Here is a 26,916-nt window from a genome sequence, read left to right on the forward strand (position 1 = left end):
TGCATGCTGCCTGTTTCCTCTCTCTACTTTAAAAAGGCTTAGGGGGGAGAATCTGCACGATGACATGTTGACAAAGTAGCCATGTATCTCTTTCCTGACTGTCGATTTTCAAAAAGCTAACTATATCATTCCAAATTGCAGAGCCATGTAACCAATGACAGTGCAAATATCAAACTACTTGAAGTTTATGAATATGCTATTACCAGACAGAAAAATAACTCTACTGTTAAACCCATTTTCTCTTCTGAAACAGGCCATGTGCACATGTAAGTACTTATTTTTATTATTTATATTACCCTGAGCTATATTTGATGATGTAATGGAATTTAATATCAGTTTATACAAGTTACAAACTAGATTTTCCAAGTCATTTATGTAATAGAGAAAAGCATTTTCTCCAGAGGAAATTGGGGAAAAATTAGCATGTACTTTCTTGGAGTGATTATATTTCATTAAGCTTTTAAATTTAATGCCTCTATGCTTCATCCTAAACAGTTTGTTTATGACAGGCAATGTGCATTTACAGATTTACAGATTACAAATTTATCTCTGTTTATATGGTTAATTAGCTCAACTCATTTAGACACACCATTATATAAATTACATTTTCCACATGTTTTCATTTAGACATACATATAGATATGTTCAAACAAATCTGTAGAGTTTTTTTTTTTAGGTCAATGAGCAACAACAACAATGGCAACAACAAAATCAACCATGAATAAATAAATTGAAAGGGTCTAACTAAAGCTTGTCTACTTGAATGACATTTCTCAAGAATTTATTCATTATTTCAAATATTTTGCATACATAATTGTTTGACAATCACAATCTATTAGGGACTAGTTGGCTCTATTAGGAATATATATATATATATATATATATATATATATATATATATATATATATATATATATATATATATATATATATAAACAAATATAACCATAACATTATGACCACCTTTCTAATAGTGTTGGTCCCCCTTTTGCTGCCAAAACAGCCCTGACCCATCGAGACATGGACTCCACTAGACTCCTGAAGGTGTGCTGTGGTATCTGGCACCAAGATGTTCGCAGCAGATCCTTTAAGTCCCGTAAATTGCGAGGTGGAGCCTCCATGGATCGGACTTGTTTGTTCAGCAAATCTCAAAGATGCTCGATTGGATTGAGATCTGGGGACTTTGGAGGCCAAGTCAACACCTCAAACACGTTATTGTGCTCGACAAACCATTCCTGAAACATTTTTGTTTTGTGGCAGGGCACATAATCCTGCTGAAAGAGGCCACAGCTACCAGGGAATATCGTTTCCATGAAAGGGTGTACATGGTCTGCAACAACGCTTAGGTAGGTGGTACGTGTCAAAGTAACATCCACATAGATGGCAGGACCCAAGGTTTCCCAGCAGAACATTGCCCAAAGCATCACACTGCCTCTGCCGGCTTGCCTTCGTCCCATAGTGCATCCTGGTGCCATGTGTTCCCCAGGTAAGTGATGTACCCGACCGTCCACATGATGTAAATGTATTGATTTCTGAAGGCATGTGACACTGAAGACTGGAGAAATAATTCTGAAAATTCAGCTTTACAATCACAGGAATACATTTTAAAATATATTCAAATTGAAAACAGTTTTAATTTGTAATAATATTTCACAATATTACTGTTTCTACTGTATTTCTGATTAAATAACTTCAGTCTTGGTGAGCATAGAGACCTGCCATTAATTAGTGTATATGGTATTTATATAACATATAAATATGCATATATATATATATATATATATATATATATATATATATATATATATATATATATATATATATATATATATATATATATAATGGTTATAATATAATGGTATAATGGTTTTGGTGAACAAATATTTTAATAACAATTTAATGGTGATATTGTTATTTTAATGTTTTAAACCCATCATATAAAACCACTGCTGAAGAAAACACGTTTTATGTATATATATATATATATATATATATATATATATATATATATATATATATATATATATATATATATATGTATGTATGTATTGTAAATATGAGGGAAGTAAGCTGCTCTAATGCTGGAGGAGGAGAAAAAAATCCCAAAAAGAGTGCCAACAAGTCATATTTGTATAGTACAAGGTCGTCTCAGACATGACTGTGCTATGGTACGTCGATGCCCTTGTGCACTCAGCCAGTGCGCAGCGGTCAGATTCATGCGGTGATATGTTTTCATTGCGTCCGCTCTGACGTGAAGAGCGACAGAGCCCCGAGGGTCGGACATGTAACTTCAGTTCCGTGGGAGAAAGCGTTTCTATGCGCCACAGAAAACAGACGATAAGTGGAACTGGAAGTGCCCCTTTCCTGTTTGTTTTCTTCACTATCAGTGACTCGGAAAAACTAAGACAGTTCTGAAGCCACAGGCACGCTGGTGGACACATAAGGATTTTCTGATGAAAGTCAAGGTTGTCCAGCTTAGTCGAGGTTATCCAGCGAGGAAGATTTATTGCTCCTCACAGGAGTCCGAAGAGATTTTTAGTTCACGCTAACAACCAACTTCAGTTTGAACGAGCTTAAAATATGCGTCTGTACGATACAGGAATAACCGCTGATATGAAAGTCAAAATCGACTTATTTGGCGTTCGGAGTTTTGCCGTTTCTAGCATAACATCTCTGAAATAAAAGTTTTTAAAGCTTATCTAACGTTCGTATATTCAAGTGTCATTCACATTTGGAAACGCGGACTAAAACGCTGGCTCGTGCTACCTTTTCGTCCCAAATTAGAGGAATGCTTCGACGCTCTCGTGGAAAGGATATGTTGGACAGTTTCATCAAATAAACGTCAATTAATATTTTTTTTTTTTACTCACTTCTCAAAAGTCCCAAAAGGAAATATCCAAGTTCTGGAATTGTAAGGTTTAAACTAATTCTGACGCTATTTTAACCAGCGACTGACTGTTGGAAATGAACCTGAGGTTTGAAAAGACGTCCGTTAAATAACCGTTGGATTTGTCAGCGAACATTAACGGGATCTGGGATCGTAATACCTCACTGGTTGTTCGAATGGGATCTATCATGATTTTACTGAATATTCTGAGCGTCGTGTTTCTATTGGGTAAGTAATACATCATATCTTTCATAAGTGGCACAACAGACAAAAAGTAATAACTCGAGAGAATGAACGAATGATGAAAAGCCACGCAGACAATCATTTATCATTTTGAGAGAGTAATATGGTTTAAGTAAAATAGGCATTTGACGGCCAAAGAGACAGTTTACAGAACTCACTCTTCTTTCATACGGCCAGTCTTCTATACGTGGATAGTCTCATATAGGCTACGACATAACTCAGTCAGAGGAAAGATCAAGATAAAACGAACTGTAATATTAGAGAGGCTGGGTTTCCGTTCCCGATAATGTGCAATGTGCCTGTTATTTTACCACGCAGAAACGCGTGCCAACTAGCAGTAGACTGCTCGTTTTATTAGAACTTTCGGGCATTGTTACGTGAGCTGTCAGGTCCAAAGGTGCTGAACTAAGACCAATGTCAAAACTTAGTCTCCTCATCACGAAAATAGCGTGGACATTTTGCCAAACCTAAAAAAAAAAAAAAAAAAAAAAAAAAAAAACCTATATTTTTCGAGATGCTGAAATATAAATAGTTCTGAATTTAATTAAATACACGATTGTTGCTTTGGTAATACGCGTTATGTCTATATTACTGTTAACTTTATAGACATTATCAAAAGCTGTGCAAAATAAATACTTGCTTGCTTATTCATTTATTTGTTCGTTTATTCATTAAATCATTTTAAATAATATATGTTTGGTCCAAGGTTCATGTGTGGATCGGGGAGTTGGGACATATAGTTTAGATAAGAAGTACATATATAGCCTAAGATTGGGGGGAAGATTGACACCTGCCAAATAAATATTTGTAGACATAAATCGCGTTGCTTAAGGTAACCATAGCAACAGTACGCTGTTCCAGCACTTTCATTTTGGTGTTCTATCAAACTGTGCACTGGCGAAATAGTCTAACATTCATCTCAGCTATCTATAACCAAAACCAAAAGCAATTAAAAAAGTCGCGTTGAAGATAGGACCACAAAGACACTTGCCCAAGGCGAACCTCAGCTGATTGTGCCCCATTTATTATCATTAGTAGTAATTAGTTACTTATGCTTAAAAGTAAGTCTACATGAAATCATGCCTTGTTGTCCGTCATATAGATAAATTTAGGCCTAGCAGTTGTAGAGTACTACGTGCATGCTAAAGAGGAACTGTCCGTGGTGCTGAAAACACGGGAGGTGGAGGCACGGAGAAAACCACGTAATAAAATATTTTTAAAAATTTTTAAATTAACATTTTTTTTTTTTTTTACATCTACATTTTCAGGTTGTACTGTCATATATTGTATATAGTCACATTTTGAATGTTTTAATGTTTTCTTCTTATAGCCTATAGACCAAAAAAGCTTGCAGCCATATTTGTGTTCGAACTTCCGTTTTTGCGGTAGCTCTGTTTCTATGGCATTGCTGTAGAAGAGTAATTAGCTGGTGAAGTGGATTTAATTATTGTAGAGTTTAACAAAAGTTATCATGAGTATTTTAATGCTTGAAGCGGATGTCATGACAGTAGACGGGGAATATTTTAAAATGAGCATTTCATTCATAACTCCGTAAGATCTAACCTTCATGCTGTGGAACTACAAACCGCAACGAGCAGCCCCGAAGAGGGGCTACAGAAGGTCTGAAGGACCTATCGAACTGATTTTCTGCAACAGACACACCCACATCACATGACTTCACAACAGCACATGGTGAAAGAGCAATAGAGTCTTTTTTTTTTCTTTGAAAGATGGATTGTGTTTGACATGCCTTCAATGTAACTTAAAGCTGTCATATAATGTCAAGCAATTCAATTTAGTACCAACTGGAGCAGTTCCTTAGCCCACCAACAGGAGTTGCTTTAGTTTAATGCTTTCCACTAGAAGGGACAAAGTCACTGTGGGGAAAAATGGTGAATGGAGGCTTGGTACTCTATTGGGATGGAGAAAATACAACAACTAAATAAATATTATGGGTTTTGTTCGTTTTCAAATGAAGTCATATTAAAAAACAAACAAATAAATAAAAAACTCCTTTCACACCACCTCTTACCCAATCTAATAACGCCCATGCCCTTCCCACAGATGAGGTGGCACTTTCCATGGCCAGCCATTCTGCCTTGTCAGGGCTGGGAACTCATGGCTGGAGAGCCCCCATGGACTGCCTGAGGGCCAGTGAGGTGTGCAACCAAAACTCACAGTGCAGCTCACGCTTTCGTATCATGCGCCAGTGCCTGGTAGGTCGTGACAGGACTACCATGCTGGCCAACAGGGAGTGTCAGGCTGCCCTTGAGGTGCTGCAGGACAGCCCCCTGTATGACTGCCGCTGCAAGAGGGGCATGAAGAGGGAGCTACAATGTCTGCAGAGCTACTGGAGTATTCATATGGGTCTCAATGAAGGTAAGGCTGAGTTTTTGATCCTAAAGTACTTTTCTATTCCATCCCATATAGAGATGTATTGACAATACTTAAGCCATTTTCGTAGGTTGATTTCTGTGAATATTATAAAAACTGTGGCGCTGTTTGGTTAAGCATCAGCCCCAAACATTGACTCAACGAATGGGGTGAGTTTGGCATGGGACTATCCGTTTGGTGACACTTCACCTTTAAAGGGACAGCTCACCCAAAAGTGAACATTTGGTCATCATTTACTCACCCTCATGTTGTTCCAAACAGGGTTATTATCTAAAACTAAAACTGCAACTATTAAAAAAATATTAATTGAAACAAAGTTGAAATAAAATATAAATATTTATGTTGTCAAAAAAGGTAAAGTGTAATGAGCAGGCAGTAAAAGCAGTATAGGATAGTTTAATAAATAAATAAAGCAAACAGCAACTAAAACAGAGAGCATTAGGAAGAGGAACATTACATAAAACAACGACACTAGGGCTAGCAGGGAAAAAAGCTAAACAAGATAACAAGGGGGAGTGGCTAATATGAAACACCTGGGGAGAGCTAATCAACAAGAAAGACTACAAACTGACTACAAAAAAAGCACAGGAAACTCTTCAACATAAAAGTCCAAGGAAAGATACAGAGCACTTTAAGAAGCAGATTCCAGATGTTCCACAATCAAACTCAAAAGTCCAAATGGGTGGTAGAGAGGAGGCAGAACAGGGGAAGGGAATGCGGGCCAGACCCGCGGAGTGGAAGCGGGCCTGGAGACTGTGGCAAAGCAGGGAACCAGGGAGGAGCAAGCCAAGCACATGACCAGAGTGGAGCAGGCAGCCATGGTGGAGCAGGCAGAGTGGGTGGTCCAAGCAGGGCTTGCAGCATGAGAGGCTGGGGCGATGTTGCTGGAGAGCTGACGCAGAGCAGACCCCAGTGGCAGAGCAAAAGACTTCCTCAGCAGAGCAGATGGGCCTGCAGATCTCCACAGCGGAGCAGAAGACCACCACAGCTGAGTAGAGAGATCTGAAGATTCCCACGGTGTAGCAATTGAGCACCACAGCAGAGCAGATGAGCCTAAAGAACCCCATTGCAGTAGAGGACCACCCTAGCGAAGCAGATGGAGCTGTTGACCACCATGGCGGAGCTGAGGACCACCACGGTGGAGCAGGCGTGACATCCGTGGTCGTGTCCAGGCAGACAGAAAGCTCAGGGATGACCTCTGTGATGAGACAGGAAGTTCAAAATCAGTCTCTGAGGCCATAACAGAGCTGGTAGGAAGCACAGGGAACTCAAAGTTGGCCTCTAGGGCCATAATAGCACCAACAAGGAACAAAGAGGGTTCAGAAACAGCCTCTGTGGCCGCATTAGAGGACACAGAAAGTTCAGGAACGGCACCTGCAGTCATAACAGGGGCTTCAGGGGACACAGAGAGTTCAGAAATGGCACTCATTGCCATAACAGAGGCATCTGGAGAGTTCAGAAATTGCACCCGTGGACGTAACAGACACATCTGATGACACAAAGAGTTCAGAAGTGAATGCTGCTGCTGCCGCCTCGGGAGAAACAGGTGTGTGCAGCCCAAACACACAAAATGGCGGTAGCCATTATAGGGAGAATGGTAGACAAAATATCTGCCTCCAAGAAGGGTGGCACTGCAGCCAGCCAGTTTGACTGCATAGAGGCCGGCAAGCTTGAGTGAGTAGTGGCTGGCAAAGGCCCAGGGATGCTGGCTGCTCGTGGCGGATCCACCACACTGGACGCCAGTCCTCTCCGCCATGAGATGGGTCCAGTTGCTGGGATGGTACTGGCTAATGGTGAGATCTGCGGTGGGCCAAGTTCCATGGCCGTCGGAGCCTGAATTGACTACCCCACCCCTCAATAAAAAAAAAAAAAATGTTAAGGGGCGGATCCTTCTCCACTTCCCCCAAAGTAAAGGGAGATCCACACAGCCACAGGGCAAGGTCTATATACTGTGCCAAGGTACAGCTGGTATCTCCCCCTGGCATCAGTTGACCATTGTTGTTATCCAGCCTGCTCCAAAATAACAATCCATCAGTGTGGTGTCATCTAAAGGAGCGAGAAGGCTGAAAGCCAAAAACTCCCCCACATAGTCTTCTATGGGCTGGCCGTTTTGAAAGATGGAACAGGGTTTCCAATTCATTCCTGCTAGATCCATTGTTAATGGTCAGTTGTTCTGTAATGAGCAGGCAGTGAAAGCAGACAGAGATGTGGATCTGGGTGCAGAATAGTTTAATAAATAAAACAAACAGCAAACAAAAACACAGAGAGCACTAGGAACAGTACATCAAACAATGACTGACAAAGTAACAAGGAAGACCCTAGGGCTTATATACACAGCAGGGAAACAAGCTAAACAAGATAACAAGGGGGAGTGGCTAATAGGAATCTCTTGGGGAGAACTAATCAACAAGAAAGTCTACAAACTGATTACAAACAAAGCACAGGAAACACTTCAACATAAAAGTCCAAGGACAGATACAGAGCACATATGACATGAAGTTTAAGTTGAAGCACTAAAGTTACTAACTGGAAATAAAAACTAAAACTCAACTAAAAAGGAAAACTGAAATAAAATAAATAGTAATATTTTAAAAATGAACAAAGGCTAATAAAAAATGTCAAAACACACAACAAAATTACAAAAAAAATAAATAAATTAAAATTAAAACGAAAAAATAACACTATATGAATAAAAAATATAACAATATATAAACAATACTAATATGACATTGCTGTGAAATTCAAATGATGGTATTTTGAAGAATATTTTTGTCCATACAATGAAAGTTAATGGGGTCCAGAAGAAAAGTTGGATCTCATTGACTTCACAGTATGGACATTTTTTGAAACATCTTCTCTTGTGTTCAGCAGAAGAAAGTAAATCATACAAGTTTGGAACGCCATGAGAGTGAATAAACAATGACCAAATTTTCATTTTGGGTGAACTGTACCTTTAAGTCACATTTGATGTCTGAAATATTGTGTATCAAATTGGTCATGATAGAATCCTGTAAAGGAATGACTGTGGGCTGCTCTTTCAAGTGCTGCATTAGGTGGCTTGTTTTTTTATTTCGCGCAAGGGAGAACTGTAGCGTAGATATAGGGCGGCGTCGTTGTGCGGATCTGACAATTAGACAGATTGCGTAGAAAGTCAGCGCATACCTGCTCTCTTTACAGTCAGTCCATCACAGAAGCGTTCAGACTTCTGAGATGGCAGTTAGCGTTTGCCTTTGGGAGTGTTGGGGAATCATTATAGGATTTAAGTAGTGCAAATCGGCCTGAATTATAACCCATCTGCTTTGGCAGTTGCTGCGGGAGCCACAACAAATAGGGTCCTATTGATGCGAGTAATCAGAGAGCCTTTTAAAGCAACTGCCCCTCTCAAGTCTGGCATTTCAATGAGGCATTGTGGACTGCTGGGCCTGCTTACTGCCTGCTGAGGTAAGGGGAAAAAATAAAAATCACACAGCTTCCTTTCATCAGAAGCTGTGTACAAACAGATTAGGTACTGCAGAAAGTTAATGCCATGCAAATGTGGCACATTTCAACCATCACATTAGAGCAAACGGAGAATAATAAGCGAGGCAACAGACATGTTAGCATAGATAAAAGTGTTCATACAGGATATTAACAATTAGCAAAACCTTCTTTGGATGATTCAGAAGTTTATACACAAGTCATACTTATATAAATTTTATGTCCTCAGTTCCCAAACAAATAATTTGTTCTTTGAGCATTTTTCTATGGATGACGCACCAGCACTTGAAAATGGTTGGACCCAGTTTTGTGTCCTACTTTGGACAGTACCAGTCCTCATTATGATGTTTTTTTTTTTTCTTCTTTTCTTTTTCTTGTGACTTTGCTCTTCAATCTACTACAGCCATTTCATTGAGCTTTAGAAAAATACAGGTTGCTCTGAATCTGAACCCTGATGTGGCAATGATTGCACCTTGACAGAACTCTATCAAATCCACAGAGGCTACACAATTGGCCCAACGAGCACACTCAATAATCACCCAAACTAAGAGTGGCCCCATCAAAGGTTCATCTTTATACCATTCTGTTTGAATGGAATGGATTTTCTGTTTCTAAAGAACATAAAACAAAACAAAACAGGTCAAATCTTGGTCACACTGTGGTAGGATGTAAAAAGAAAGTGTAGAAAAGAGAAACAGAAAGCATGGGAACAACATACGCTACTGGTCAAAAGTTTGGAATAATTAAGATTTTAATTTGAGGGTTTGCCAAAGCAAGCAGGAAGCCGGCGTTCTCCCTCATCACAGTTCTAAAACGACTCAACGCTCTGTTGGAGCATAACCCCTTCGCCTCTATCGCTCCCTCTTGCCGAGTCAAAGCCCTAACAGCATGGACAATATTTAGTCTGATCCATAACACAGACAGGCATGTTGTGGCATTCAGAAAATCACCAACAGACACTGCCAACTAGGATGCCTGGGACGTCTGCTCCAGATTTAGAAACACAGGACTGGTTGTGCTTTGCAATTCACATGAAGCTCTCCGTCTACACTAAAATCTCATGTTGACCAGGATTTAGGAAACCTACAGGATTTGTGAGGCCGAACATCAGGTTGAGAGAGCAGAGTCCTGGATGGATGGATACTAGTGTAGCTGAAAACATTGTATTTCTAAGCTATGGTGTCATGGTGAACCTAAAACAATACTTTTTATTTGTTATTGCAGATAACAAACTAAATATATGGTATTTGTTGAAGTACATTTTAGCTGGAGTAACACTAATGAATACATTAATAAGAAACATTTAGGTAATTATTTCAAAGCATAATGAATGCTTTGTGCTAATGGAAATGTAATGGCTGTTATAATTATTCTAAATTATTTGATAATTAAGCATATTTATTCTTTTTTATGGGAAAACACTGCATTTTCGGTACTGCACTTTTTAATATAAGCTGGAGAAAGAGCATACAATGTGCAGTTGTTTCTGTTTGATAAAACACATTACTTTTTAAATAATAATACTAATACTAATAAAACAGTTACAACAGTAAATATACATATCTGTATTTGTTTTTGGGGTGAGTGAGATTAAAAAAAGAAATTAATACTTTTATTCAGAAAGGATGCATTTAATTGATAAAAAGTGACAGTAAACACTTTTCCATTGTATAAAAAAATCTATTTCAAATAAATAAACTTTCTATTCATCAAATAATCCTTACATTTCAACAGAAATATTAAGCAACACAATTATGTAATTGCAGTCAAATCTGTGGCCTATGACCTCAGCCTGAGCTTATAAATTTTTATTATAGCTGTCCATTTTAATTAGGGGACAGAGTTTAAATAAGGAGACTAGACTTTAAATAAAACAACTCAATGTCCCCTGGCATATATAAGCCTCTAAGTACATCTGTAAATCAAGACTTAAAATTATACTTAATACAAGCACATTAGCAGACTGTTGTGGGTACAATGTATAAATTCTATTAAGGAAGTATTTTGAAATATTTAGGAAGAAAACCCGGTAACACTTGACAATAAGGTTTCAATAGTTAACTACTTTAGTTAACATGAACTAATAATGAACAATACTTCTACAGCATTTATTAATGTTAATTTCAACATTTACTAATACATCATTAAACTCAAATGTTGTATTTGTTAACATTAGTTCATGCACTGTGAACTAACATGAACACACAATGAATGACTGTATTTTTTATTAACTAACATTAACAAAGTTTAATGTATTGTGTATTGTTAGTTCATGGGGGTTAATACATTACCTAATGTCAACAAATGAGACCTTACTGTAAAGAAAACTACCAACAATCTTTTATTGTATAAATAGATTATTATGGAAGAGGTTTGAAAGGATTACTACTATTTAATTCATATATTTTATAGTTAATTTATCTATTTTCGAATAGTGAGGAAGTGAACAGCTGTTCATTTGTGCCATTGAATGTGGTGCAATGACACGTTTTACACTGTTATCACCTTTTAAACTCAGAAATACAGCAGTAAATGTGCTAAAACATTACCTGTTATCACTGCACTGACAGAGAAAAATAATACTGTTCCATCCTACAGTATGTAACACCCAGCATTCATAATCCAATCAAATGTCCATTGATATAATCAAGTCCCATCCTACATTTTTTCCTCATTAAAAATCCTGTGTCAGATTACTTAAGTAAATGGGTTCCTGTTAACTAAATTTGCAGTTCCACATGCGTTCCATTAGAGTGTCTGCATTCATAAGTACTTCAGCTCATAATTACACTGGTAATCAAAATATTGCCATTTTGTCATAATGTCCCAGTAAAGCACTAATTTTAGCAACATTCACTATGAATGATAATGATACATGAGCTACCCCATCTCAGCAGTCAATGAGTCAACAAATAAATATTTATATAAAAAAATAGACCATCATTATAAATTTTCCAGCTTTACTTATGCTGATTCTGTACTAATTACATTCCTTCAGCTTATCAGAAGATTAGTATTAACCAAGCAAAGTTTTAGGAGCTAAATTGATTGAAGATAATTAGCAAAGTATGCCAGATAGTCCAGGATTTCATTGCAATGGAGGTGCAGGTTTTAAACAGCATGCTTAATCAAATATCAGTGTAGTCCACCCTCTCTCAAAGCTTTAATTAAACAAGCATGTTGATATGAGGATGGGAAAAGGGCAGAATTCATTAGCTATTGTGCACCTGACAAATTGTGAGGCAGAACTGGGCCCTCTGTTGCCAAGTCATTTGGTATTTGTGGATTAATGAATCTGCTTAGACTCCACAACAGATTTACTTTGTTCCATAGAGGCAATGTATCAGGCAATTGTTCTTTGTTTGCTAATTGCATCCTTTGATTCCCACCAGGCACAACATGGGGGAAACATAAGCCCTACCTCCTCATGAAAATAAGATAATAAATGTCTCCAGACTCTTTGGAGATATTTTCATAGTAAATCTTATAACAAACCATTTTTCATCGCGCCAACCTTGAGCATCTTATTTTGCCTTGAATATTCAATTAATCACCCCCATGCAAAATTAAATGTGCAAAATTAAATAACTTTAGATGGCATTTAGGTCTATTGTTGTGACCCACAATACTTTATAAAACCATAAAACATAGTAGAAAGAATAATAATGAGACATTGTTGACCAAATGACAGGAACATAGTAAATTCAGGGGCTCGTCCGGGATTTGAACCCGGGACCTCTCGCACCCTAAAACGAAAATCATACCTCTAGACCTAATTAATTTCAGCCATAAAAAGGGTGACATATTTTATGATTTCGTTTTTAAATAAAATTGTCATCAAAAAATTGTCCTCCTTTGATAAAGTTTTTTCCCGCATTTGCTGATAAATGAGAGTCTTGCTATGAGACTGTGTCTGAGTATTAAACTCACAAAAGTTCTTCAGTTTCAATCAGCCTTCAGAAGTCTAGTAAAGAGTTGTGTATCTCTAAAATTGCAAGTAAAGATGCGGTCAAAATGTTGATATTGTATGTTTCGGTTATCCGAACATACTAAAATGTATGTTTACACTTTACGCATGAATACAGATGAGTTCACTTCGGCATTGCAAGTTGTCCTTTATTTGTTCAAGCAGGGAATGCGTGTGGTATAATTGATTTTAAAAGAAGAAAGCAATTTCCAAAGCATCCCCTAAAGCCCCCATTTTGTAAAGCGTTGTTGTTGTTCTGATTACTGCTGACTGGTTTGGTTCATATCTGGAGGTGGCAAGTGAACAGAAATGCAGTGACAGAGCCATGCTCAGCTAGACTGAACCAGTTCTGATAGTGATAATAATAGATCAGGCTCATATAAGCACAAACACTTACACTCAACACCAGAGAGACCCCTCTTTCTGTTTGTGACGGACACCCTCCTCTCACTGAATACACCCACCTGAGAATATAACAAGCTGTTAGCTTGTTTCAGTCTATAAGTACAAGTCAGCCTAAATGTAACTTTGTCTTTTTTTTGCATAAAATCTAATCGCAGTAAGCAGTAATTATTCATTGCAATGTTTTAAAAGCTCTAAATGTTTTATTTAATCAGGTCTTGGTGCTTCTCAATAATGGATCTGACTAATGGATTCTTTTTCAAAAAATCATAGCAGGGAAACATTTTCATAATGACAGTTACTTTTTTTTTTTAAATGCCATAAGGGAGTATAATGGAATCGTGTTGCTTATAATAAGTTACAGCATCACAAATGTATATTTTGAAAGTAAGTACATCACGAACTGCAGTTTACGCTTGAGACCAGGGGCCAGTTGCACCAGCTGTGCGCAAGTTACAACGTAGACTAGTTTTCACGTAAATGGGCACTAAGTTACAACTTACGCACTACTAAATATTTTTGTGTTGCACCATTAAACTTAGTTGAAGCGTAACTCTACGTACACACTAAATATTTACGGAAGCCTCCTATCAGGAGTAACGGTTGGAATAAAATAGCAGACTGACTGAACTGCATCCATAAGCTCTTGTTTTACCTGACAGACTTCATTCTTTACACATATATGATGCTGCTGACATTTACACTCTCTTAAATTTTAAGAGAGAGAACATCATGTGAAAAGATTACTTTGTTAGACACTCTTCTTCAACACGAACCCGTTAAACAGCGCACCGCTGTGTGCATCAGTCCTATCACTCCGTGTTGTGCATGTCAAATAAAATCAGTCATAATCAATAAATGTAATTTCTTATGTTTTTGTTGTTGTTTCAGTATTTATTTATTGATCCTTATTAATTTCGTTTCAAATACAGTTTCTGAATGTTATTTACATATAAAAACATTTATGATTAAGTAGTAGGCTATTATATTTAATGGAAACTTATTTTTACTGTTAGCTACGTGAGGCAAAATAAGTCAGAATGAAGGATAAACTGAAATTCACGGAATTTCAACAACTTCTGCTCCTGTATTTGAAGGATAACTGAAGGTAAACGTCATATTATGCGACTACGCATTACTTTACGGAGACCTTACGAGCTACTAGCTACGTTCTGCCTTAAGAACAAATGGTGCAACCGAATAAAGTACAGAGTCAGTTACAAACAAGCTAGTAGTTACTAAGCCACTAGTGAGGACTTTACGTTCCAATTTAAGAAAGAACTTACGAACGGCTGGTGCAACCCTACCCAGAGCTCTTATTAGACAGATGAGTTGGTCTAAGAACTGACGCAGTAAATGTTCCAGAATAAAAATATGGCACCACTTGACCATAAATATCATCTTGAATGGTTATGCTCCTATTGATTCTGACTTTATCAATATTTGTGACATTTATTCCAGTTGAACACTTTTTAAGGAAATTTATCTATAATTATTTTTCCCTTTCTCTCATGAATTAATTTGAAATATCATTTTAAAAATTCATACATTTAAATAGAACATTAAATTTAATCAAATCAATTAAACCAAATAAATAAAATATATTACAATTTTTTCATAAAAGATTTAGAAGTAAACAAATCATTTCCATGACAATAATATCCATTTTAATAATATCAATGGTAACGGTAACTGATATCCAGTATTATATTAGGTAAAAACGACACAATTTCTGGTCTGGTTTTGTCAAAGGGCTTTTTGAGCCTTACGGATCAGGCTCAGTTGGAAAACACAGTTCTACACATCTTCACAGTTAAAGTTTAATGTGAGTAGAGGATAAATACAGCTGATGAGAGGATTTTTCAATGCTGTTACATCTCTGCCTCTATGAGGAGAAGACATAGGCTGTTAAAATCCAAAGATGGGGACAGTCTTTATCTGAAAGTCGTGCTCCCCAAGCGAGTCTGAAATATGCCATTGAAGATGTTTCTCCAACAAAGGCCCTGGCTTACAAGAAGAAAGCACAGAGTGCATTTTTACGATGGAGAGGTTAATTAGAAATTATGCAAACTTTATTGTCTGAGGTAATTAAAATTGGTGACACAAAGACAGTGCAAGTTTTAATCAAGTTGGCTTGGTAGCTTTTTTGACTAATGTCTGGAGACTTATATCCATCCAAGTCAACTTAATATTCAGCTCAGTTACTATAAAAACCCATGGCCCTTGTTGAATAATTTTTTTTTTTTTTTTTTTTTTTTTTGCAATGCATATAATAGAACTATAGAAATGACTGAACACAGAAAATCTGGTTATTTTTCTAAGGGGTCAATGTTTGGCATGTTAGATAGTTGGTTAGCCTTTCTTTCTATATTTATTTCCATTAAAAACAGCAATGTATTGTGACTACATATTTTTTCCAAGCAACATTATATTACATTATATTATATTATATTATATTATATTATAATTTTTATTATTTTAATAATATACAGAAACTTTTTCCATGGTTTAAAACCTTTAGTGCAATGGAAAGTTTCCACTGATGTGGGATCGTAAGAACTTGGGTTTTGCCATCAGTCACTCATTTCATAATTGTCCTGTGGTGGCAAAGTTTTGATGAATGAAGGACGTTTTATCTCTTTATTCAGTCTGTTTTAGTGACAGTTGATTATATTAGTGCCAAAAAACAGAGTAAAAATCCTGAAAGGTCATTGTGGTGTCTGTCAGTGTAACGAATGGAGACTCAGGTAGGGGATCCAAATGCAGCGTTTTATTAGAAGTGAGCGTAGTCATACAGGCAGGGTCAATCAGGAGCAAACAGGAACAGCGAGGGACAGGCAGAATCGTGGTCAAGATACAGGCAGAAGATCAGGGCTGGCAGATATCATTCACAGAACAGGATGGCAAGGCAAGGGTCAAAGGCAGGAACAGGAACAGACAGGGAAACAGGATAATCACAGGGAAACGCTTAGAATTGACACACAGAGTAATCAAGACTTCGCAAACTGGTGGTGTGAGTGTGAGTCCTTTATAGTCCTGGTAATGATGTGCAGCTGGGTGTGGTGATTAGTGTGGAGTGATTGTGAAGTGACTGCAGGTGATAAGCAATGGAGGATCATGGGAAATGTAGTCCGGGATGTGACAGGAACATACGTTGATCATGACATAACGCCCCCCTCCCGGAAGGCGCGTCCTCGCGACGTGAAGGAACAGCTAGGGAGGGGGGGGTGGGTGCATTGGAGATCTAGTAGCAGCCAGGAACGGGATCTCCAATGCAGCCCCTGGAACTCGGGCAGCCACGGTGGGTCAGGTGGCTCGGGCGGCCACGGCAGGTCAGGTGGCCTGGGCGGCCACGGTAGATCGGGTGGTTCAGGCAACCACGGCAGGTCAGGCGGCTTAGGCAGCCACGGCAGGTCAGGCGGCTTGAGCAGCCACGGTAGGTCGGAGTCCATACATGGCCTTAGTGGCCTACAGTCCATTAATGGCCATAGGGGTTTATAGTCCATGGGCGGCCCTAGCAGTTCGGAGCACGCTGATGGTTGCGGCCTTGCAGGGTCCCCACCCACAAGCTCCCCACCCTCTGGTATATGGCCCCCCCCAAAAAAGTTCTTGGGGAAATCAACGGTGGCCATGGTCGATTCGTGGACAAGGAGCTCGTGGGGCGCTGGCAGGGCAAGTAGCACAGGTTCTGGAGCGGACTCGATGGCTGGAACACCCCCTATGTTCCTTGACACCAAAGGGGCGGCCATCTTGCCCGTAGGCACTGGCGAAACAGCCATCTTGTCCATCGCATCCAGAGAGCTGAGGTGCGTTGCAACCGGCGAACTTGAGTGCGTTGCAAGCGGCGAACTTGAGTGCGTTGCAAGCGGCGAACTTGAGTGCGTTGCAAGCGGCGAACTTGAGTGCGTTGCAAGCGGCGAACTTGAGAGCGTTGCAAGCGGCGAACTTGAGAGCGTTGCAAGCGGCGAACTTGAGAGCGTTGCAAGCGGCGAACTTGAGAGCGTTGCAAGCGGCGAACTTGAGAGCGAAGCGGCCAGCGGGGCAAACGGCTGCTCTGAGACGGCAGCGGGCCGTTCTGGGACGGCAGCGGGCCGTTCTGGGACGGCAGCGGGCCGTTCTGGGACGGCAGCGGGCCGTTCTGGGACGGCAGCGGGCCGCTCTGGGACAACAGCGGGCCGCTCTGGGACAACAGCGGGCCGCTCTGGGACAACAGCGGGCCGCTCTGGGACAACAGCGGGCCGCTCTGGGACAACAGCGGGCTCGGGCTGGCAGACTGCTCCCAAGTCCATAGAGCTCGAGTACATCCTCCACGCACGCATGACAGCCAAGACATAAAAAGTGAAGACAGCCCTCTTGGCCATCACAGGACTGACAGGGAAAGCATGCTGGACTGGAGTGGACTCACTGGCTGGAGCGGGCTCGGGAACGGATACACTGGCTGGAACGGGCTCTGGGCGATCAGCGGAGACGTGACGTTGCTCTGGGCGATCAGCGGAGACGTGACGTTGCTCTGGGCGATCAGCGGAGACGTGACGTTGCTCTGGGCGATCAGCGGAGACGTGACGTTGCTCTGGGCGATCAGCGGAGACGTGACGTTGCTCTGGGCGATCAGCGGAGACGTGACGTTGCTCTGGGCGATCAGCGGAGACGTGACGTTGCTCTGGGCGATCAGTGGAGACGTGACGTTGCTCTGGGCGATCAGCGGAGACGTGACGTTGCTCTGGGCGATCAGCGGAGACGTGACGTTGCTCTGGGCGATCAGCGGAGACGTGATGTGATGTTGTTGTGGTGGCCGCCATTTTGTGAGTGTTCTCTTTAGCGGCCGCCATGACGTGATTCACTGTGGTGTCGCATTCCTCTGCGATACCCACAGTAAAAAGTGAACCGACAGTGAACAGGGCAAAGTCCAGAAATTCCATGAGCGACCCTCGGGGACCATTGGTAAGTAAGCAGTTCTTTAATGGTTCGTTTAATCCATAGGTAAAGAAGTCAATGAGGGCGTGGTCCGGCAGATCAGATAAATTAGCAATCCCCAAAAATTTCTGGATATGTGCCTCGAGAGTACTGTTACCTTGACGCAGGCTGACGAGACACCATGCTGGGTCCATGCTGAGGCTGGACATGCTCACCGAAGCTGCTGGATCTGGGTATGGCGAAGTCTTCTGTAACGAATGGAGACTCAGGTAGGGGATCCAAATGCAGCGTTTTATTAGAAGTGAGCGTAGTCATACAGGCAGGGTCAATCAGGAGCAAACAGGAACAGCGAGGGACAGGCAGAATCGTGGTCAAGATACAGGCAGAAGATCAGGGCTGGCAGATATCATTCACAGAACAGGATGGCAAGGCAAGGGTCAAAGGCAGGAACAGGAACAGACAGGGAAACAGGATAATCACAGGGAAACGCTTAGAATTGACACACAGAGTAATCAAGACTTCGCAAACTGGTGGTGTGAGTGTGAGTCCTTTATAGTCCTGGTAATGATGTGCAGCTGGGTGTGGTGATTAGTGTGGAGTGATTGTGAAGTGACTGCAGGTGATAAGCAATGGAGGATCATGGGAAATGTAGTCCGGGATGTGACAGGAACATACGTTGATCATGACAGTCAGGAGTTAATAAACAATAAAGCACATGAGGCAGGAGTAGCAAACTTCATCCATCTTGTTTACTCTTCACTTCTATTCTCTCACACATTATGTCATTACACAACAGTTCAGGCAAGGCAAGGCAATTTTATTTGTATAGCACATTTCATACACAAATTGGTAACTGGTAATTCAAAGTGCTTTACATAAAGAAGAACCAAATACATAATAAAAATGGAACGCATAAGAAATAGAAATAACAGTAAAAACAGAGAATTCCGCTATCTGGATGGAAGAGTTAGGAAGTTTCAGGGAGTTTTTTGTTGTCGGTCAGAGTGGATCTAAATGGATCTTCCTCACGCTGGAGGAATAACTCAACTTTTTTGTCCGTCAGAGCAGATCTAAACGGATCTTCCTCATGCAGAGGGATAACTATTTATATTCGTCAGGCAGCTGTGCATTTAAACAGTACCCTAAAAGACAAATCTTCCTGGACTAACTCTGTCGGAGCTCCATCCAGGGATAACAAATGCTTACTTCCTAATTCTCCCAGCTCTTTCAACCAGACAGCAAGATTTAAAATGCATTAAAAGTCAGAAATAAAAAGATGATACATAAAAGACTGATATAAAATGCGTTAAAAATGAAATAAAAACAAGAAAAATAATTAAAAGAATAAAAAGATAATACGAATAAAATAAAGTGCAAACATCGGACATAGCACAGTGCTCAATCAATAAATGCATAGATAAAAATATATGTTTTGAGTCTTGATTTTAATGTGGCTACTGTTGGAGCACACCTGATCTCTTCTGGAAGCTGGTTCCAGCTGTGGCTGGCGTAACAGCTAAAAGCAGACTCTCCCTGCTTTGAGTGAGTCCTTGGTATTTCTAAGTGATTTGATCCTGATGATCTTAGTGATCTGTTCTATGAGCATATCTGCAATGTATTGAGGTCCTAGGCCATTGAGTGATTTATAAACAAGTAACAGTACTTTAAAATCAATTCTAAATACAACTGGAAGGCAGTGGAAGGACCTGAGGACTGGTGTGATGTGTTCATTTTTTGTGGTTCTGCTCAGAGTCCTGGCAGCAGCATTCTGTACGATCTGCAGCTGTCTTATGTTTTTTTTTTTTTTGGAAGGCCACTGAGGAGTCCGTTACAATAATCCACCCTGCTGGTGATAAAAGCATGAACAAGTTTCTCTTAGTCTTGACTGGAGACAGAGCATCTAATTCTTGCAATATTTTTGAGATGATAATATGCAGATTTAGTTATTATCTTTACATGGCTACTGAAACTCAGGTCTGAATCCAAAATCACACCAAGATTCCTGACTTGAATTTTAGTTGTTTGACCCCTAGAGTGAAGGTATGTGTTCCCTTTGAGAACATCATCTTTGTTTCCAAAGGCAATGACTTCAGTTTTGTCTTTGTTTAACTGAAGGAAGTTTAGGCACATCCAATTTTTAATTTCATCAATGCATTGGCCTCCTTTTCAAAATAGTAGTTACAATGCAATTCACACATGAACACAATAGTCATTTGTACGACTCTAATATATGGCAGTTTGCACATTTGAAATCTTTCCAGCATCAAAAAGCCTATATTTCGGTATCTTGGGAACACTCTCCATCTGTTGAACACTTCAAGTCACAGCATTTTTAACAATGCAATGGACAAAGTCAGCTGCAAGGACGATGTCAGTGTATGTTTGTGTTAAATCTCTGTACTCTCTCTGCATTGTTAAATCTGCTTACTTGAGTAATTCCTGGCCAATAACTGCTCTTTTGCATTTATCATGTCAGCATCTGTGCTCTCTAATGCCCTGCTGAAAACTCTCAAAGGATCTTTTTTTTTTTTTTTTTTGAGATTATGCTCACCTAATTTATGCTAAATACATGCCTACAAATTTGACGGGGGACAAATGCCTCTATCCTGAGATTTATGTGTCCACTTATTTTATGCCACTAGTGGTCCCCTTCTGGAACTTTGCAATATTTTCCCCAAGCAGGCAGTGCAATGCTGGTATGGCAGAGATTAAGGCTGTGTGTGCAGGATTAACTCATTGAGGAACAGAACATAAAGGTGGCCACACAGCAGCAGAGCTGGGAGGCGGATAGCAGAGAGCTACAGTGACACAGCAGATAAATTCTTGATCCAGGATGATCCCATAAAAGAATTTCCAGCCAGAGGTACATTTGGGGTGCACACAAAGACACCAAAAGGCCCTCTGAGCTCATTGGGCTGGGAATAGGAAAGCTCAGACTGGGCTAATGATGTTGAGAACCGTCATAGGGTGTCAGGAGCGCACCTGGCATCACTGCACTTTTAAAAATAAAGGCTCCAAAAGAGTGTTTTTGCAACATTGTCATACAAGAACCATTTTTGTTTTTTCAGTGATCAGTACTTAAAAGCACCACTTTTTCTTAGTGTGAATGATGTTTTAATAATCTAAAGAACATTTTTTGATAACACTTTATTTTAGGGTCTTTTAACTAGTTGCTTATATGCATGCATTTTGATAGAATATTGGTTGTTTATTAGTACTTATATTAATGCCTTATTCTGCATGACCTACATTCTTAACCATACTAATACCTAAATTTAACAACTACCTTACTAACTATTAATACGCATTAAAATATGAGTTTATTGAGGGAAAAGTCATAGTTTATATGTGTTCCCTAAAGTGTTACCCATTTTTCTACTATAAAATAACCTTTTGTGCAATGGAAGAGTTTCCATGGATGTTAAAGGTTTTTCACGGAACTATCAATAGTCCGTTTCACACATACAGTCTTTACTGGTAAATTACCGGTTAATTACTGGTAACAGATCATGTGTGAAAAGGATCATTTCAAAAATACCAGTAAATTGGTTCTGGCAATTTACCAGTAAGGGAAATTGTAACATTACCAGTAAATTACAGGTAACATGCTCTGTGTGAACGTGGAATGAAGATTACCGGTATAAGCATGTACGAAGTCCATTTTCAACGGCTCTGGGCCAATCCTAAAGTTTTTATGGAGATGATGTGATTACTCAGTGCTGTTTAAAATAGGCTTTTTAATAGTTCCCAAAACTGTTCCCACAAATTTGGGAGCATGAAATTGTCCAAAATGTCTTGGTATGCTGAAGCATTAAGAGTTCCTTTCACTGGAACTAAGGGGCCAAGCCCAATCCCTGAAAAACAAACCCACACCATAATCCCCCCTCCACCAAACATTACACTTGGCACAATGCAGTCAGGCAAGTACCGTTCTCCAGCAACTGCCAAACCCAGACTCGTCCATCGGATTTCCAGACAGAGAAGCGTGATTCGTCACTCCAGAGAACACGTCTCCACTGCTTTAGAGTCCAGTGGCGGTGTGCTTTACAGCACTGCATCCAAAGCTTTGCATTGCACTTGGTGATGTAAGATTTGGATGCTGCTGCTCAGCCATGAAAACCAATTCCATGAAGCTCTCTACGCACTGTTCTTGAGCTAATCTGAAGGCCACATGAAGTTTGGAGGTCTGTAGCTATTAACTCTGCAGAGAGCTGGTGACTTCTGCACACTGTGCGCATCAGCATGTGCTGACCCCACTCTGTGATTTTACGTGGCCTACCACTTCGTGGCTGTGTTGCTGTTGCTCCCAATTGCTTCCACTTTGTTATGATACCACTAACAGTTGAGCATGGAATATTTGGTAGTGAGGAAATTTCACGAATGGACTTATTGCACAGGTGGCAACCTATCACAGTACCACACTTGAATTCACTGAGCTCCTGAGAGTGACCCATTCTTTCACAAATGTTTGTAGAAGCATTCTGCATGCCTAGGTGCTTGATTTTATACACCCGTGGCCATGGAAGTGATTGGAACACCTGAATTCAATGATTTAGAGGGGTGTCCCAATACTTTTGGGGTAACACTTTACAATAACAGTACATGAATAACCATGAACTAATACATAAATTAATAGTTACTTCAACATGAACTCATGATTAGTTAAGATATGAACTAATGAAGAGTGATCCTTAACTACGACAGGAGTCATAAGGATTCATGCATGAAAACAGCAACCTTAACTACGCGTTAATGCATGTTTGATAATTAATGCATTAATTAACATTTAGGGGTAAACTAAATAAATCAGCCTCCATAAGAGTAAACAAGAAGTACTCTGAATTTGAATTAAACGTGATTTAATACTGTCATAATTTACACTGTAATATCAGAGTCTGCCATCTGCAGCTTTGTGACAAATAATTGCAATGGCACATGATTATTTAGCCATTAATTACATAGATCTGTCTAATCAAATGTGGAAAATAGACTAACTACCACTAATAAATTTAATTTGATCTAAACTGTTTTCTGATTTTTATAGTTCATTTACATTTAGTCATAGCTAAATAGTCATAGGCCTAGTTTATTCCCGGAACTAAAGTATGTAGGGTTTGTTTCTGGCAGGACACTCATTAGTGGCGCACGCTAGGTGTTCTCTTTGCACGTTTGTTGTGTTGCTGGCATTTTAAACTAATAAATGTTGACTGCTTTGGTAAGCCGAATTAATAATTAAAGACATATTTACATGTATGTTTTATTGGGGTTTTCAGGAGGTTATGTGCAGTTATTAACTGTATTTGTATTTTTGTCATTTAAATGTATATGCTTTGATTAGCATTAGCTTGTGGACGCTCGCAATTTTACATGTAAATGTGCCTTATGTGTGTCTTTACAGGTATGTTTATGGCTTGCTTTCAAGTCCATATATGTTTAATTATATAAATAAAAGTAAAATACAAAATCTTTTTATTTTAGTTTTTTTTTTTTTTTTTTTTTTTTGTACCGGGGTGTAAAGGAATAAGGATGGCACTGTATAGTGTTTATTCATATATTAGTTAATGATGTGTGATATGTGCATCATGTCATGACTTTACTTGAGGGGGCACAATCATAATTAACTCATTATTAGCTAAGCATATACTAACATCAACTAATGGTTTGTTAATGTATACTTATGTCATGACTTTACTTGAGGGGGCACAATCATAATTAATTCACTGTTAACTACTTACCAAATTCAGCTCATGATTATCATTAACTTACTATCAAATACACTTGTACTAACACAACTATATAAGTAATCAGCCCAGTTAAGTGATGTTGTTTGACTTTTCAAAAAGTCAGAGAATGGAGGTACAGTATATGATCACGGCCTGCGTCTGGATGGAGAGTGATCTTCTGAATCTGATCCCAGCAAACGCTCCCTGACCTTAGTTCATGTTTCCTCTTTGGTTACTTTTTTGGGAACCGATTCCTCAGGAACTGATGTAAGTCACAGTAGTTTAGTTTGATAGGAAAGAATATCACAAAACATATTAAGACCTTTTAAGATAAATAGTGTATTTAGTATTTTATATGTTTGATAAGGACGATAAGTGAAAATAATGGCAAACTAATCCTGTGCCTTTCAGTGATGTTTATAATGAAGCTGCTGATGTCAGTAGTTTAAATTCTGACAATAATAAATTGTTTAAATTAATTTCAAAGTCCAAATATGTATTATTCCTTCTTATAGAGACTGTTTGATTTAGTTTACCCTAAATGTTAATTAATGCATTAATTATCAAACATGTATTAACGCGTAGTTAAGGCTTCTGTTTTCATGCATGAATCCCTATGACTCCTGTCGTAGTTAAGGATCACTCTTCATTAGTTCATATCTGAACTAATCTTGAGTTCATGTTGAAGTAACTATTAACTCAGGTATTAGTTCATGGTTATTCATGTACTGTTATTGTAAAGTGTTACCACTTTTGGCAATATAGTTTATTTAAATATGAGGTAGATGATCATCTTTGACTGTTGCACCACATCTTGCAGCTTTTTCAATGTAACGCGTTCGAGACTCAGCCTTTTTGTTCAATTCTTCAGTGCTGCGGCTCTGCAGTTGGATACTATTATGCACGTCTGGTGTTTCTAAGAGCAAATGCATGTTCTGTTTGATCATCCCTTATGCCTGTCACTCAGAAGTTTAAAAAATATTGTCAAATTGAACACAAAGTGAAACTAAAGTACTTCTCTTCATATGGGCAGATGAACACAATGGCGCGGCGTTTAAAGATCACTTCCGATGACTGACATCAAAGAATTTACCGGTATTTTGATGCTGATGTGTGAATGGTCTCTTACGGGTAAAAAGCCAGAATGGGATTGCTTGTGTGAACAGCATATTTGTAGATTTACCAGTAAAGTCGTTCTGGTAATTTTACGGTAATTTACCGGGATTGCTGTGTGAAAAACCTTTATTTTTAAAGGTTCTTTATTGGCATTAGCCCCCAAAAGACCGGCATATGGCACCTAAACCTACCCAGTGCATACCACTGAGTCATTATTTACATCTGTTCTAAGTGGATCTTCATCATCTTCATCCGTCTTTGAAAAAATAAAAATTAAACCCAGTTTTACTGTAAAACTGACCCAAACCTATTTAAAAAAAGTATTCTGCCACTTTTACGCACCCTCATGTCATTTAAAATATATTAAATTTTCAAATTTGATTCACATTGTGTTAAATGTCCATACAATGAGTCGGTGGGGTCCAAAAAAAACAAAAAAAAAAACGAAATATTTCCAATTCTGCTCTGAAAAAGAATGGCATACAAGTGGAATGACATGAGGGTGAAGTAAATAACAAATTTTCATTTATGGGTGAGTTATCTCTTTAAGACAAATAGTCTATTTGGTGGGTATCATGGTAACTTTTCTTGAAATGGGAAAGACTGAAATGTCAAAAAATGATTTTCAAGGTTATGTTTCAATAACATAAGTCAAAGCAATTAAATCTTATAACAATGGTACAATTTTTTTTTTTAATTAAAATTTTCTAAATTAAAAGATAAACAATGACTCTTTTGAAAGACTATTTCTTTCCTACTGTAACCACATTGAGCATTACTAGTTCTCCCATTGATTTCAAAACATGTAATTAAATGTTGTAGTTCCCCTTGACTTTTTGTCCTGTAATGGAAGTCAGTGGGAACTGAAACATTTTTCATAATAGCTTCTTTTACATTCCACAGCAGAAAAAAATGTCATACAAGCTTGGAATGATATGAGGATACAAACACCCTACCAGATTATAAGCAGACCTCTAGGATTGGGATGTGACTCAGGAAAGATTCAAACCTGTTTTTTCATATGAGCACAATGGATTAATGTGTCTGGAGAATTTGTGCTAACCACCAACAGAAACCGGGCCAGGTTCACAAAACATTTTTAAGAATAAAATTCTTCTTAACTGCTCATTTATTCTTTTTTTTTTTTTTTTTTAAATATAAGAATATTTTGTATTCTCAAAAACTTTTCCCAAGAATATTCTTATCTTTTTTTTCCTTAGTACTGATGTTAAGACATAATTTAAAAAGTATTCATATTCCTGTTATATCATAATCATATCATATTCCTTAATGTTCTAAAAAATCATTGTAAAAACTTAAAGTTAGGATAACCTCTAAGCTGTCTGAAATCCCCAAAAGTAAAATTCTTAATGAAATTATTGGTTTGTTTCAAATATTAAGCATTACAACATAACACTAGCTACATATAATACATATTACTACCATGAATATAGACGAGTACATTGAAGTGACACCAGTGGATCATTTGTGCGTATATACATGAAGCATTCACTATAGATAGAACTAGCAATGTAACACACACAGATACAAGACGCATTCACTTTAGAGCAAAAGCAAGAAAGACAGAGCCCAAATGAATGGGAAAGAAAGACCGCTGCATCTTGAGACGGGCTTTTTTAAAATAACTATTTTATCTTGACACAGCGCATTAAAAATACAACTCTGAGTGATTAAATCTGTCAAGCCAGTAGCGACAAAAATAGTCTTTGTGCTTATTATGATATTTGCCGTAATCTGCAGACAGTACAAAAAGACGAGTTTTTAGGTGTTTT

At 38.8% G+C, this 26,916-nt stretch overlaps 1 protein-coding gene across 1 annotated transcript in view; it reads left to right on the plus strand.

Annotated features, from left to right (window-relative positions):
* Positions 1–2,176: 2,176 nt before the first annotated feature.
* gfra2b (GDNF family receptor alpha 2b) overlaps positions 2,177–26,916 on the plus strand; it is an 83,256-nt gene continuing 58,516 nt past the window's right edge. The window contains exons 1-2 of the mRNA XM_067398079.1: positions 2,177–3,115; positions 5,195–5,509. Of these exons, the coding sequence (XP_067254180.1) occupies positions 3,064–3,115; positions 5,195–5,509 (367 nt within the window). The 5' untranslated portion in view covers positions 2,177–3,063. The remainder of the gene's footprint in view (positions 3,116–5,194; positions 5,510–26,916) is intronic.

Source organism: Chanodichthys erythropterus, chromosome 10 (genome assembly GCF_024489055.1).
Source record: "Chanodichthys erythropterus isolate Z2021 chromosome 10, ASM2448905v1, whole genome shotgun sequence".
Lineage (NCBI taxonomy): Eukaryota > Metazoa > Chordata > Actinopteri > Cypriniformes > Xenocyprididae > Chanodichthys > Chanodichthys erythropterus.